The sequence below is a fragment of the Equus asinus genome, chromosome 12, assembly GCF_041296235.1.
Source record: "Equus asinus isolate D_3611 breed Donkey chromosome 12, EquAss-T2T_v2, whole genome shotgun sequence".
In the NCBI taxonomy this organism is placed as follows: Eukaryota; Metazoa; Chordata; class Mammalia; order Perissodactyla; family Equidae; genus Equus; species Equus asinus.
The window spans coordinates 38,383,640-38,398,427 of record NC_091801.1 but is presented as its reverse complement, the minus strand read 5'-3'; the positions used below and the strand labels follow the sequence as shown (position 1 = coordinate 38,398,427).

Here is a 14,788-nt window from a genome sequence, read left to right as displayed (position 1 = left end):
TGCCAAGGACTTTGCACTAACTATTTAATCCTCAGAACAATACTATTAAGTTATTAATCTCATTTTCCATATGAGGGAGCAGACGATGGAAAGGTTACATAGCTTGACCAAAGTCACGAAGCTAGTAAGAACCTGGGCTAAAACCAAAGCATGTGACTCTCCATTCTGAACCTCATGCTCCCAACTGCTACATTATACTTTCTGCTGGGAAATCAGTTTTCATCTTACAGGCCGACTAGAGAACATCTCACTATTTTCTCTTCTACTACTCAATGGTGCAGCTTATATATTTTAAGTATGGCTCTGACAGCTATCAGCTGTATGATTTCCACTAGGTTATTTTACATTTCTAAGTCTCAACCTTTCTTTTTTGTAACATTCAGGTAATGCCTCTTACATCATGGGGCTGGTGATGACTAAGTTAGATAGCCTAATTAAAGAGGCTGGCCCGTGAAAGACATTCAATGAATGTGAGTTTCCTTTTCCTCCTTTTAAAAATACCTTGTCTGACATCTCTGTGAAAAAGAATTTCAAATAATTTATGTACATACTTCACCCTCAAGGAGGTGGGGCATAACTTCACACACCGGTTTTTTTTTAGGAAGATTAGCCCTGAGCTAACATCTGCTGCCAATCCTCCTCTTTTTGCTGAGGAAGACTGTCCCTGAGCTAACATCCGTGCCCATCTTCTTCTACTTTATATGTGGGACGTCTACCACAGCATGGCTTGCCAAGCAGTGCCATGTCCGCACCTGGGATCCGAACCGGTGAACCCCGGGCCGCTGAAGTGGAACATGTGAACTTAACAGCTATGCCACCGGGCCAGTTCCTTCACATTCTTTTAGTGTGGGCTACATGTAGTGACTTGCTTCCCAAGACAACAATATGGAAAGGAGAGAAATAGAAGAATTTTACAGTGGAGAAACCTGACAAATACTACCTTATTCAGTATGAGGTGATCAAGGTTAACAACAACAGTGATAAATCATGTTGATTATATGTAATCTTGATATGACATGTTGAAAATAGCACTTCACCTCTATAGTTTTCCTCCTAAAAACACATATCCCCAGTCTTACCAAGAGATAAACACCACATAAACTCCAATAGAGGGGTGTTCTATAAAATACCTGACCAGTACTACTCAAAACTGTCAAGGTCATCAAAAAACGAAAGTCTTGGAAGCCGTCACAAAGAAGAGGAATCTAAGGAGATAGGACAATTAAATGTAATGTAATATAATGGATGGAATCCTGGAACAGAAAAAGGATATTTGGTAAAACTAAAGAAATCTGAATAAAGCATGGATTTTAGTTAATGATAACGTATCCATATTGGCTCATTGATAATAACAAATATGTCACACTAATTCAAGACATTAATAATAGCAGAAATTGTGTGATGCAAGGTATATAGGAACTCTCTATACTTTCTCAATTTTTTTGTAAATCTGAGACTGTTCAAAAAAATAAAGTCTATTTAAAAAAAATACATTGAGCAAAAGAAAATTTTACATAGACAGCAAATTGAAACTTCTCTTGCAAAGTGAGGCCACAGAACGGTGATTAATATTATCATGTGAGTATCTGTAGCCTATACAATAATAAGCATGAATCAACCAAATACTAGCACCCTGAAATCCTCCTAAGCTTCCGCATTCAGGGAGATATTTAATGGTGAAATATAGGAAGTATATTGCCACAGTATAAAAAAAACAGGCAATCATTTTTAGTTTGTTTTTTGAATAGGATGTGAGTTTCCCTGTGCTAGGGTGTTTTAAATACCCTTTCCTCACCACCATCTATTGAAAGTGCGGAAGAGAAGACTGAGGCCCCAGCAGAGCACTCCAGTTTAAGACAGAACTGTAGACCACTGTGCGCAGCCAGATAAAAGGAGGCAAAGCTGTAGTAGAAATTAATTGACGCAGACTCATTTCTCTGAAACTTAACTTGGAACAAGTGCACAGGCCTTAAAACAAGAAATAGATACCCAAGACAGACAGTGTATAAAAAGAATAACATGAGACGCCCAAAAGAGCCCCCATGCTACTCAAGACCATCCATTTAACCATTCTGAATAAAGGTTTATTCCCTGTTCCTCAGACAGCAAGGCTCCAAGATTACTATCTGAATCCCTCTGTGTCCTTCAAAACTCATAGTATGTAAATACACACAATATTTGCATCATCTTCATTATAGTGGAACTCAGTCTCAACAAATCCTTTCTCAGCATCATAGAGTTCTAAGTTAAAGACTCACTTTCGTTGTGATTACCTACCAATAATCTAGATTCAATGAACTCTATTTGTTTATTAGACTCAAATTTCTCAGTTCCCAGGTAAACAAAATCATATATGTGGAACCTCCTCACAGAATGAGGTTTACTTCTGACTTAATATGCTACAAGATAAGCACATGCCAATTTTCAACTTCTGAAAACAAATTGGAGCAATCTTAGTCTTACAGGAAAATGTTCTAAGGAAAATACTGTTGACCATCAATAAACAGTTATAAGAGTCTTCATGTCAGCTACTCTACTAGATATTATAAAGCCCAAAAAGTAGTCTATCATTTCAAGGAATAAATTTATATTTTGGTAAAATAAGACTACAAACTTCTTGTGGGTTGATTAAGTTATTTGGAACTCTGGACAAACTTTTCCACAATACCATTACGCATGGTGGTTGTGAGCTTACGTCAGCCACAAGAACCTACCTGTCTCACAATACAATTGAACATTGCCACAAGGTGCAGCATGGCTTTGTGAAAGAAATAGGTCTAGTATACCAATTGAACAATTAGGAATGTATCTCTGCCTTTGGCTTGAGAGCAAGTTCTTCTCAACCCAAAATCACATTTGGTGGTTCCTAATAATCTGATGAAAGTGACATCCTAAAGACCACAGTGAGGGGAAAAGACTGGTCTGGAGATATATAGGCAGAGCCAGTTGAATGGACTTGTGACCTGCGTAATCACACAGGGCTCCACGCTTAGAAGGATTTCCCATTTGCTGTTGCCATCTTGAAATTCTTAGTAATGGTTGAAAAAGGGACCTCACATTTTCATTTTGCATTGTGTCAGCAAATGATATATCTCTTTCTTGTATTGAGGACCTCTGTGGTCCAGATCAGTATGAGGCCCAGAAGCAGAAGCATGAAGCTGCAAAGGTCAGGAATGCAGTACTAGACAGCTCCTGAGACACCAGAAATGAGAGGGTCAAGATCTCTTATATACCTGAGTGACTGGAAGATAATATATGTTCAAGGACACAAGAGAAAGAGATCTTTGTGATCTGGTATAGTCAAGGAAAGCTTCACGGAAAGGGTACTACTTGTACTCAGTCAAACTAATAATACTAGCTAAGATCTTACAGTTTGAGTAGGACAGGCACTATTCTAAGTGCTTTGTATATATTAACTCATTTTATCATCCCAACTACAGATGAGGAAACTGAATCACAAAAGGTTCAATAACTTTGTTAAGGTCCCACAGCTCGTAAGTGGCTAGCCCAGGCAATTTAGTTCCAAAGTCCATGCTCTTTTAACGTTGTGGAGGGCTTAAGAATTCCAACAATCACAGATAGCTCATTTACATGAAATCATCGTGATGCACATAAGTTGAGATAACTTATGGAGAGAAAGAATGCTAGCATTTTATAATAATGTCATTATAATGATGGCAACACTCTACTTCTCTGAAGTCACTTATCATAGTCTATCTCTTTTAAATTTGGATCTGACTCTTCTTTCTTTTGGTAAAAGGTCCTTTAAGCTAAATGATTTCTCTTATTTATTCTTCTCAAGGTTATAGTACCTAGTACACATGTCCTTTAGATATATGCTGAATGAAGAAATGAAGGAACTATTGAATAAGAGTGATTACCTAAAAGCTAACTACAAGGATCAGATAAAAAGTAAAATACAATATAAGGTTTTGCTGAGGAGAGAGGTCTCCAAACACTTTTACAATGCATTATATTTACATGATACGTTTTTTAGTGTCATGATATAAGGTTGCCTGTTACCTGTAGCATGACACTGTAATCATGAAGCAGTTGATCGTACCTTGCTGATATCATCCAGTAGCAGGTTGCTGGCATTTTCCTTTTGGATTATGTTTATTAGATCAGTGTGAAACTTCTTCACATTCAGGAAAACAAGTGGGTTGTTTATTGAGACAATTTTCACCTGCTTCAGGGTTTCCTTTTAGAGGAGAAAAGGAATAGATTCAGAGTTCTGAATGAAATAAAAGAGGATAGCTCTATCCAATGAGTCTACATCTTACAAGTCCAAATGTTACTCAATCATGGAAGCAATCTCTTAGCTAACATTTTCATTATTAAAATGTATTTGGAGAGCTTAATATACGATTGCACTTCTTAGGGAAAATATATACTTCCTCTTTCCTCTTTCCTAAGAAACACTGATAATCATGAGATGAGTCCGCAGCTTTTCAGAAAATGGCCCTTATTCCTACTGACTGGGTTTAGGGGAGGCAACAGCCTGGAATATCCAAGAGTATCAAGGAGACCTATCTTCCCACAAGTAGCTTTTCTACTCAGTCTAGAAATTAAAAGTTCATTTACATAACCATCAGCATTTTTAAAAAATAAAAATATGTCCTGAAGGGTCAACCATCAGTCATTTACGTCATAATGACATAGCTTTCTTTCAGTTGGAATGTAATCTTACTAGTGACTGCTAGTACTAATTGGGAGAAGGAAACCAAGAGGGATTATCAGGAATGTAACTTCACTTGGGGTCTAGGTTACACTAGATTGCCAGGATGTAGGTAAGACATGCACAAATGGAGAATGAAAAGCTTCAGTACAAAAGGTATCTGCTTTGGCCATTTGCCCAGGTCTTCCTGGCAGCAATGCGACTAAAACCATCTTCTCCATCACCTTTGGGGCAGGGGTCTGAACTAGAAATCGAGAGGATGGTAAGTTCTATGAAATAGTATGTCCTCACCAACTGAATAAAGTAATATTCCTTCAGGCTTCAGTACTCACATAGAAGAAGAGATGCAGCACACAGGCAAAGAAAGAAAGAGAAAAGAAAACACCAGGTCCATGAATTTGGCCACTTCACCGAACCTCTCTAAGTTTCCTCATTTTAAAAATTAGGTAAGGGGCCGGCCTGGTGGCGCAGCAGTTGAGTGCACATGTTCCGCTTTGGTGGCCAAGGTTTTGCTGGTTCTGATCCTGGGTGCGGACATGGCACGACTTGGCAAGCCATGCTGTGGCAGGCGTCCCACATATAAAAATAGAGGAAGATGGGCACAGATGTTAGCTCAGGGCCAGGCTTCCTCAGTGAAAAGAGGATTGGCAGCAGATGTTAGCTCAGGGCTAGTCTTCCTCAAAAAAAAAAATGAGGTAAATATTTAAATTAGATAGTCTCAAAAAGTTTCTATAGCTACAAAAAATTTATAGCTCATATACTCTAGAAAGTGAGGATACTTGCTCCAAATTAACCAACCCAAGAAAACGAAAATCCTTAAGTTACCAAAGCAACTTTTAATCAAGAGTAAACCTCTTACAAAACGAAGTAGCACTATTCTTGAGCTTGTCATATTTAGTTTTCACAAAGCTAGGTATTTGTTAGAGAATAGAAGTCCAAATTGTGCCGGAAAAGAAATTCTCAACAGTGGTGAATTCACTGAGCCGGAAGAGATCTCCCAAACTGAGAATGTTTCATGTGAAGAAGCGGTGGAAGAGCACAGGCACGGAAGAGGAATGACAGATCACCACCACACTGTAAGTCGGCTAGAACGTCCCCCTAACAGTTGATAGTCAAACCTTACTTTCTCTTAGTTTTTTTCCCTCTTATTTTTGACACAAAACATTACATAACTAGTGAGGTGCACTATTCTAATAAAATTAATATTTTCATGTGACACTGTTATTACTCAGGTGAATGACTACACGGGAACCAATCAAAGTTTAAAGACATGGAGAAAATTCAGCATTTTCATCTTCCTACAAATTCCCTCATTCACTTCCCCACATTTAGACTGAAAAAAAGATAAGGATTAGATAGAATTTATTAACCAGTGATCTTTAAGCTAAAGAAAAGTCAGACTCCAATTCTGTTTCAAAGTTAAGCATGTCAAGTTACTGTACATAGCTGTGGCGGGTAGGGTGGACACACAGAGGACTTCCAGGGCCTGAGAATCAGTCTGGGGCTTTGCAGAAGCACTAAATGCCTAAGAAAAATTTAAAGAAAGAAAAGAAAGACAGCTTTGGTGGAAAACTTGAGCCTGGAACACCCTCAAAGTCTCTGAACTCAAATCGCTCTCTAGGAAGCAAATATTTCCATGCTTATTAAAAACTCCAGGGGCCGCCCCGTGGCCGAGTGGTTAAGTTCGCTCGCTCTGCTTCAGCGGCCCAGGGTTTCGCCGGTTCTGATCCTGGGCACCACTTGTCAGGCCGTGCTGAGGCAGTGTCCCACACAGCACAACCAGACGCACTCACAACTAGAATATACAACTACGTACTGGGGGCTTTGGGGAGGAGGAGAAGAAGAAGAAAAGACTGGCAACATTTGTTAGCTCAGAAGCCAATCTTTAAACAAAACAAAACAAAACACAAGCTGCTCCCCTTGGTGTCACAGAAGGACTCCTGGTGCTACTTCCAATTTCCAGTCTACTCAGAAATACCCTGACATTGATCCCTCTGCTGGGAGGCCAGTTCTCTCTATTCTGAGGGCAATCATGAGCTACTGAAACCAGTAAATGTGAAAAATAAAGAAAAAAGTTTAGCCAAACATTTACAAAGCAGGTACAAAGTGAAGCAATTTTTAAAAACTGGAAAAAAATTCAAGTCATCAGTTTTTTTCCCCCTCACTTTAAACTTGTTTTGGTCGTCCCTTAGAATAAGAATCTAGAACTCACACACAGTTGGCCTGCCTAAGCATGGACAGGGTGAGAGAATTTACATAAGTTGTTTCCTTAAAAAGGTGTCCACTGTACAAGAAACCAATCCTATTGGCGTTCCATAACCACTGGACTAATTAATTACCCTCTGCTAATAACACAGCCCCATTGACTGTGTTAAAAAAAAAAATACCATGATCTGACTTTGTTTTATTCCCTTTCCTATTTCCTTTATTCCCTATTTCCTATTCCCTATCTTCCTTCATCAATTAATTTGGAACAGCTATTAGTTTAGTTTGACTGTCTTATGCAACTTAATAATGGAAAAGAGGTTTCCAAATGCCTGAACTACTCTGGACTATGATTCCACTGGGAACTGCAGTACTACGAACCATGCTATTGTCTTATCTGAATGCTAATACAAGATTCTTGTTGCTGATGTTCTATTGATGTGTTGCATGTTAATCACCATATGTATGGCGGCCACATATATACCATTGAAAGTTCACACTAATTAAAAATAGAATTATCTGGAACTGGCCCAGCGGTGTAGTGGGTAAGTTCATGCACTCTGCTTCAGTGGCCAGGGGTTCATGGATTCGGATCACGGGCATGGACCTACACACCACTCATTAAGCTGTGCTGTAGCAGCATCCCACAAACAAAATAGAGGAGGACTGGCACAGATGTTAGCGCATGACCAAGCTTCATCACCAAAGAAAAAATATAGAATTATCATGTTTTCAAATGTCATAATTTATCTGCTTCTTATGATATCTTAAAATCGTCTCACTCACAAAAATTGTTAATAATTGCACAAAGGAAAAGGAAACTAAACTTACGCCATCCACTTCTGTCTTCACTTTAAATTCCATTTCTTTTATGTTTTTTATACTCAGAGTCTTTGCTCTAGAATTAAGGCATAAAGAAAATAAAATGTTTTCTAATCATTACATTAACCATGAAGAAGTAAAAAGAATGTCATTTTATCTTAATAATTGCAATGTATCTAAAATGGTGTAGATCCTATATCTCATTTGTTCATAAAACATTGGTAAATCTGTATTTCTCTGGGATCTTCAGCAATAGTAACAACAGAGACATCTGAGTAGAGATTAAAAAATGTAATGTACCTCATCTTGGCTCCCAAATACCATATCTCCAAGCTACAAGAGGTGGATTGACACCTTGTGGATTGAAGAGTTACAAGAGAGAAGGCTAGAGAGCATATAGTATTTGAGAAAATCTTGTTTTAGGAGAAAGGAAGTAAAGAGGGAATCAATGGTAAGATAGGACCAGATAATGAAGGATCTACATAGATAGATTCTTTAAAAATAGAATCTGTAGATGTAAAACTCAAAACTTTTAATATATTATTTCACATAGAATTTCAAGGGAAGGATGAGAAACATTATCAGATGATGGACACTGGGAAAACAGAAGAGTAGGTTAGTAAAAAGACAAAAAGAGAGAATTTGTTCTTCAATAAATTATCTAGAAAAAAGTATATAGATGGATTAATATGTCTTCTAAAAAATTAAATTTACTGAAATCATTTAATTTTCCAAATGATTACACTGTCATATGATTTGTGTCTCATTGGATACTATATCCCTTCACTCAAAAAAAAAAACCTCTGTGAGCAGCATATGGCTTTGGGGTTAATTTATTTACCTTAATAGATTTTATACATTCCATTTTATAGTGCCAATAAAATATTTCTCTTTATTAAGACCAATATTGTTATATATCATATATAGATAAAACCTCTCCTTTTATTTTTCCTCTAATTCTCTGTTGCCAAACAAAACACGAGCTTGTAGTAGTATACGTTACACAGAAATAAAAGTAAGTGGCAACACCATATACTTTGCTGCTGTGTCAGAACAAACAAAACATTTAAATAAGATCTTACCTTGGGAAGCGAGCAATCACGATAGCTATGGTACAGACAACACCAAACAGCAGCCCCACATTGGCAGCAAAACATATTGTAAATACATAGGTACTGACCCATATGCCCTGAAAGAGAAACAGTGAACAGAAGATGTGAGTCCTTAGGTATTCTCGTCTTCCTCATGACTGCTAAATTCCTCACAATCTTATTATAAACATTCCTGTGACCAAATCTCTCAGCAAGAATACGTTATTTAAGAAGTGGAAAACAGAGGCCCAGCACAGAAACACAGAAACAAATCCTGACCCACTACTCTCAGTGGCAGAGGTGGGGAAAACGTGTAGTCTTTTCTTTCTAGACGCTGCCAATCCTTAGTTCAATACCTAACACTTTGTTTAAGATCTGTAAATAGTTGGTTGATGTGTATGGTTCAAAAGCATGATGTAATTTCCCACCGTTTTCTCGGTTAATATAACAACATTACAAGCAATTGTTTGCAGATTTTTGGTCATTTCCAACAACAACAACAACAACAACAACGTCATTTTCTAAGATTGCTATAAAAAGAACTAACGTAGTTTATTACTACATAAGACTCTCAAAGGCTAATGTTAAAATGACTGACTCCACCAACATGAGCAAACCCACTTTTACACCAACCACTATAAAGATCATCATAATTTTATTTGCTAGGGGCCACTTCTTGTGAAATTGTGAAAGCTAAAAAATCAGGGCCAACTTAGTTTTGGGGAATATTTCTACAGACTGCAAGAAAATTCTATTATTCCTTCAGTTGGAATTCAACATTATTGCAGTTTTGTCCACAACTTGAAACTACAATTTACAAGATATTGTATTATAATGGCATTTCTAAGTTTATTTCTGGCAAAGAAAATCTTTAAGAGCAAAATATTTTATGAAATCCAGAAGATTATATTTTTTAAACACAAAATCCTGCATTTGTCAAATAGTAGACCAACAAAATTTTCAAACTTTCTTTTCCCCCAAATTATCTGCATCACTTACCTATGCATACAATTCTAAATTGATTTCTTTCTGTCCCAAAATCTATATTATCACTTTAAAACATCTTCAACAACAAATTTCAATTCCATATGCAAATGAGAGCATTAGAAACTTCTCTAGGATCAGAAAACAGCACAGATCCTTGGTGGGGGGTATAGACTTTTTTTCTGACAAGCATGAAACAAATCTTTCTAAGGGCATTTTTTATTTGAAATGCTTCTCCTTTGTCTGTATTATTTATCTACACTGAGTTTGAGTGGTTCTTAATGAGGGGCTATTTTGAAAAGCTAAGCTCTTGGAGGTAAATGGAGGGAGTTTTTATCTGTAAAATTCCTTTTGACCTAGAAGAAACAAACATTCTGGAGTAAAATAAAAACATATTTTAAGTGTTCTCATGTTAGGATCCATCACCTACAAATGTAATGCTAAGTTAGCACTTTGTATCATGTTATCCTCAGCCTGTCGTCTAATGGGTAAGATGCTTCTCCTCTATTCAGGTGACTAGACAGTCATTTGAATCTTCTATCTGTACACAGTGTGTTTTTTCCTTGCTAATGTATTTTACTATACTTGATCCTCTATAAAATAAGGCTGCAAGCTTTTGATTATTACTTCAACAAGCCATGATTGCTGTTTCTCACTCATCTCGTAATACTGACTGAACCTGCCTGGGCATGGCAGAATAAGAACTCACCAAAGCTTTATAAGTCCAATGTCTTCTTGTCAACCTCCATGGTTCACCATAGCATAGGGAACTGAGGATCCTGGTCCCCGCCATTTAAAAAACCACAGAGCCTGGAGGCCATGATTCTTCAGAGCAACCAAAAATTTTCCTACCATCTGGTCATGTTTTTAAAGCATATTTACTCTCCCACAATATCATCTATTGTAAGCTTGGTTTACAATTCTTAGTTATTTCCTGGGGCTACATTTATAGCTTCGAAAAAAATATCAAGTGAAAATTAATAACACAGATTAGTAAATAATTCCGTTGGTTAGAATAAATCCCAACACTCTTCTGTAACAATTCCTATTAAAGATACAAATGCTGATTGTCACAGTTGTAAGGAATTGGTTAGCTCTTGGGCCCCTATTTTTTCTCTTCATTATGTGTTCCTTTCCCTATTTGGTACTCACAGCCCTGAAACACAAGCTAGCCCCAAAGTTGACCTCAAGCAGGAAACACATAAACTCTTGCTCCTTATAGAAAATACATCAGTGTAAAGCACAGTTTAGCAGCTACTCGACCAGTTTGCCTCTCCCTGATCCATCTGTTTTGGTGATTGATCTTACATTATTAAATGTCTGTAGGTCTGAATTCTATCCCCAACTATTCAGTTACTCAAACTCATTTCTGAGGCCACAAGTCAGCCTCCATTTTGGATCACCATTTCCTCACTACCTCAAAGAAGGTTTTGACCTATAACTCAAGGTAGAATCATTATTATACATAAAAAATTTAAAGAAAGAAAAATTTCTGATTTTTCCTGCTTACATGATTTTTTAAACTTTCAACCTTTGAATTATTTTATATACACACACACCTTTGGTAACTTTACTTCCATGATATTTTTTAGGTATACTGTATCTATTGAGTAATCTGGACATATTCTGTCTATTGTGTAAGATAGCCTACATCCAAAAAAGTCTGCAACATTCTCACTCCAAATTCTGCACCCAGATCATATCCCAATAACCCATGGCTTCTTACTGTTGAATTTCCTATCAACTAAGAGACACCTGTCCATTTCAACCATAGGAGACCACTGTCAAGCTAAAGCCAATGTCCCATTTAGTCATCATGCATCTGCTATATCCACATCACCTTTCTCAACCTTACCTTTTGCTCACACCATACTGTCTAGTTACTCCAAGTTTTCAACTCTCACCCCTACATAGGAGACTACGGATTCCAAGCTGCTATTAAACTATTTTTCAAACTGTCTATTAAATGTCTTCAAAGTCAATATATCCAAATGTAAACACATTAACTTCACCCCAAAATCTGCCCATCTTCCAATGTTCTCTTTCAATTATAACACTAATATTCTTCAAGACACTATAATCAAAAACTTTGGGATCATATTTTACTATTTTTCCTTTTTCATTCTACTTGTCCAATCATTTCCCAAGTCCTATCAATTATTAATTTAAAAAACTCAAGCCATACCCAATTCTCAATTCACTGATAATGCCCTAATTCACACTTTACTCTCGCTCCCCTAGACTCTTCTGACAGCCTCCTACTTAACTCTCTGCTGTTGTTATCAGCACTGAAAACTGTTTACACATATTGCTGCCAGAATTACCTCTCCAAGTATAGATTTGGATATCAGATTTATATGGCATATTAAAAGAATTTTTACTTTACTCCTATTAAAATCCACCAAAAACAACATAAAAACTGCATAGATAGGGAGGAGAATCCAGACCATAAAACAAGAACATTGTCACAACTCTAAGCACAAAATATGGTGTAGACTTACCAAATACTGTGACATTTGAAAGACATCAAAGAGGACTCTGGAAGCCAACAAATTTATCCTCAAAGTCCAATCAATTATAGATGCCTCACTGCCTTATGGTTTTTAAAATACTACACAATAATCTTCTAATAAGTGCTTTAAGATCTAGGGGCAATGGTGGGCCACCAGAGAAGGGAATGTACCCATACAGTATCCATTTGATGCCATAGAAAGAAGGGCAGTAAGGTGAAATGCTATTTGTATCACTTAAAACCTAGCTTCCTAACCAAAGGAGACTGACAGAGGTGAAGCAAGGTGGAGCAAGGTAAAGAATGAGAAGAGACAGCAAGTGTCAGATCACCAGAGCCTATGATTTGTGAGACTTTGTTTCAACTAGGGACAAATCTTCAGAAGACATACCTAAATCAGAGAGACAATTTACCTCCTGCCCTCACTTCCTACCTCCTGAGCTCCTCACATTATTTTTCAGCAAATAGCTAGGTCCACTAAAAATGCATTCTAATCATAAAGGAATCAGCAAGGAACCTATTCATAGAAATGGGGAAAAGAAAGAAAGAAAATAATTAAATAGAGACAGAAGGTAGTTCAGACATGTCATAGGCAATAAAATCTCAGGAAAAATCCTTAAAAAATAGATATGAAGAATCAAAGAAGAAAAACTGTATTAACAAAAGAAAAACTGAAGAAGACAAATAGCAAACTGAAAAAATTTAGAAAAGGAATTACATGGAACTAAAAACATGACAGAGATAAAAGCCATAGTTAAAGCTAAAAAATGGGATAATCATAACTACAAATACAGAATCAAAAATATAGTGAATAGTCCAGAGAAACCACACATATACACACACAAACATACATGCACACACAAAAATAATCATGGGAAAATGCATAGATATGAAGAATGACAAAATAAAATTAACAAATACCTAATTCATTAAGAGAACAGAATGTATAGATTTTTTAAAAAATTCTAAGATATATTAGAAGAAAAATTTTGCATGTAATTCTTGATTCTGAGATCAAAAGGATATGTCACTCTCATAGAAATTTGATACTGGTGTTCAACCACAAGAAATATTCTGATAATATTACCAAACTTCATGGGCAAGAAAGAATCTCACTGAGCATCCATTTAGAAAAACAAACACATAAAATAACAAAAAAGTCATGTTGACCTGTGATTTTTCTGCCTTATCCCTCAATGCCTGAAGATAATGCCAAATCTAAAAATTCCTGAGATAAGGCATTTTAGATTCAGCCAAAAACTTCCTTCTAGTATAAAAAGAAAACAGAAATATATTTTCACCATGCAATGGCTCACAGAATATAAAATACATAAGCCCTTCTTTGAAAACTACTTACTGATAACATACAGATAACAAAGAGATGAATTGAAATAAATAACTCAGGAATGAGAATCTGTTTTGTTTTTTTTTTTTAGAAAAAGACTAAAGGTAACCACTTGCATTTAAACAATCTTCCGTGTTCTGTAACTCAGTGAATGACATCATATTCCTCCTGTGATGTTCCTAACCGGAAACTTAGAAGTCATTCTAGACTGATGCGCTTTATGTGATGAACTTGTAGAGAGGACTAAGACAACCTTTTTAATATTTTTCAACTCTGTTCCTTCCTCTTGAATCTCATGGTCTCAGTTGTGGTCCAGGCCTTCCTCATTTATTTGCATGAATTACTAAAGCAGTGGTCCAATTGCTGCATACTTCAGTTTGACCCGTCTTCCTCAAATTACTCAAGTAAACTTTCTAATAATCTAATAAGTAAATCTTATTCCTATTTCTCCTTTCAGTGATGCCTCACTGCCTTCAGGATGAAGTCTAACCTCTTTTCCAGGACATGAGCAGCCTTTCCCAGTCCAACCCATTCTTAACTTTTCCAACTCCATTTGCTACTACACTGACCCTTGCACTATATATTCTACCCATCATTTTCTGGAAGAAGGTTTCCCTGGTAGCTTTCCCCTTCCAATACGGTAATGTGCTCCCTCTTATGTGATCAATGAGTTCATTAGAAATATCTTTATCATAGGGTTATCTAATAGTTTAAGTTTTCATCTTCTCATTTCTCTGTTTCCATGTGCTCCCTCATATATATCACCTTAAAAAAGTCATGATCCTCCATCAGCCTGACCAATTTTGCCCTCTTGGCCTGCCTACCAAATACTGTTTCTTCAAGTCTCAATTCACATTTTAGCTCTGTTGTGAGAATCTTTCTTTTTAACCCAAACCAAGTTAATTTAATGCTCCAGCCTTTATTTTTCCCCAGTACTAAGCTTGTACTTCTGTTTCCAGGTCATGTTCTATCATGCCTTGCATAATAAGTTAGTGTTCCCATGTCTGCCTCCTGCACAAATGTAAGTGTCTGGAGTGGACAAGTAGTTCTTTATTCAACTCTGCATTCCCCAATGGCATCCAGCATTAAACTTTGATAAGAGCTCAGAAATACTGAGCCTTAGGAGAAGTCCTATGAAAGTTGGCACGAGCATG

The 14,788-nt window shown here is 36.8% G+C and overlaps 1 protein-coding gene across 9 annotated transcripts in view; it reads right to left on the bottom strand.

Moving 5' to 3' along the window:
• SLC26A7 (solute carrier family 26 member 7) overlaps positions 1-14,788 on the bottom strand; it is a 125,452-nt gene that overhangs the window by 19,470 nt on the left and 91,194 nt on the right. For 8 of the 9 annotated variants that reach the window (XM_014853414.3, XM_070481330.1, XM_044744078.2 and 5 more), the window contains 3 exons: positions 8,788-8,894; positions 7,715-7,781; positions 4,064-4,201 (listed from right to left, as the gene is read on the bottom strand). In XM_014853414.3, coding sequence (XP_014708900.1) covers positions 4,064-4,201; positions 7,715-7,781; positions 8,788-8,894 — 312 coding nt within the window. The remainder of the gene's footprint in view (positions 1-4,063; positions 4,202-7,714; positions 7,782-8,787; positions 8,895-14,788) is intronic. The other variant, XM_044744079.2, reaches the window with a different exon arrangement.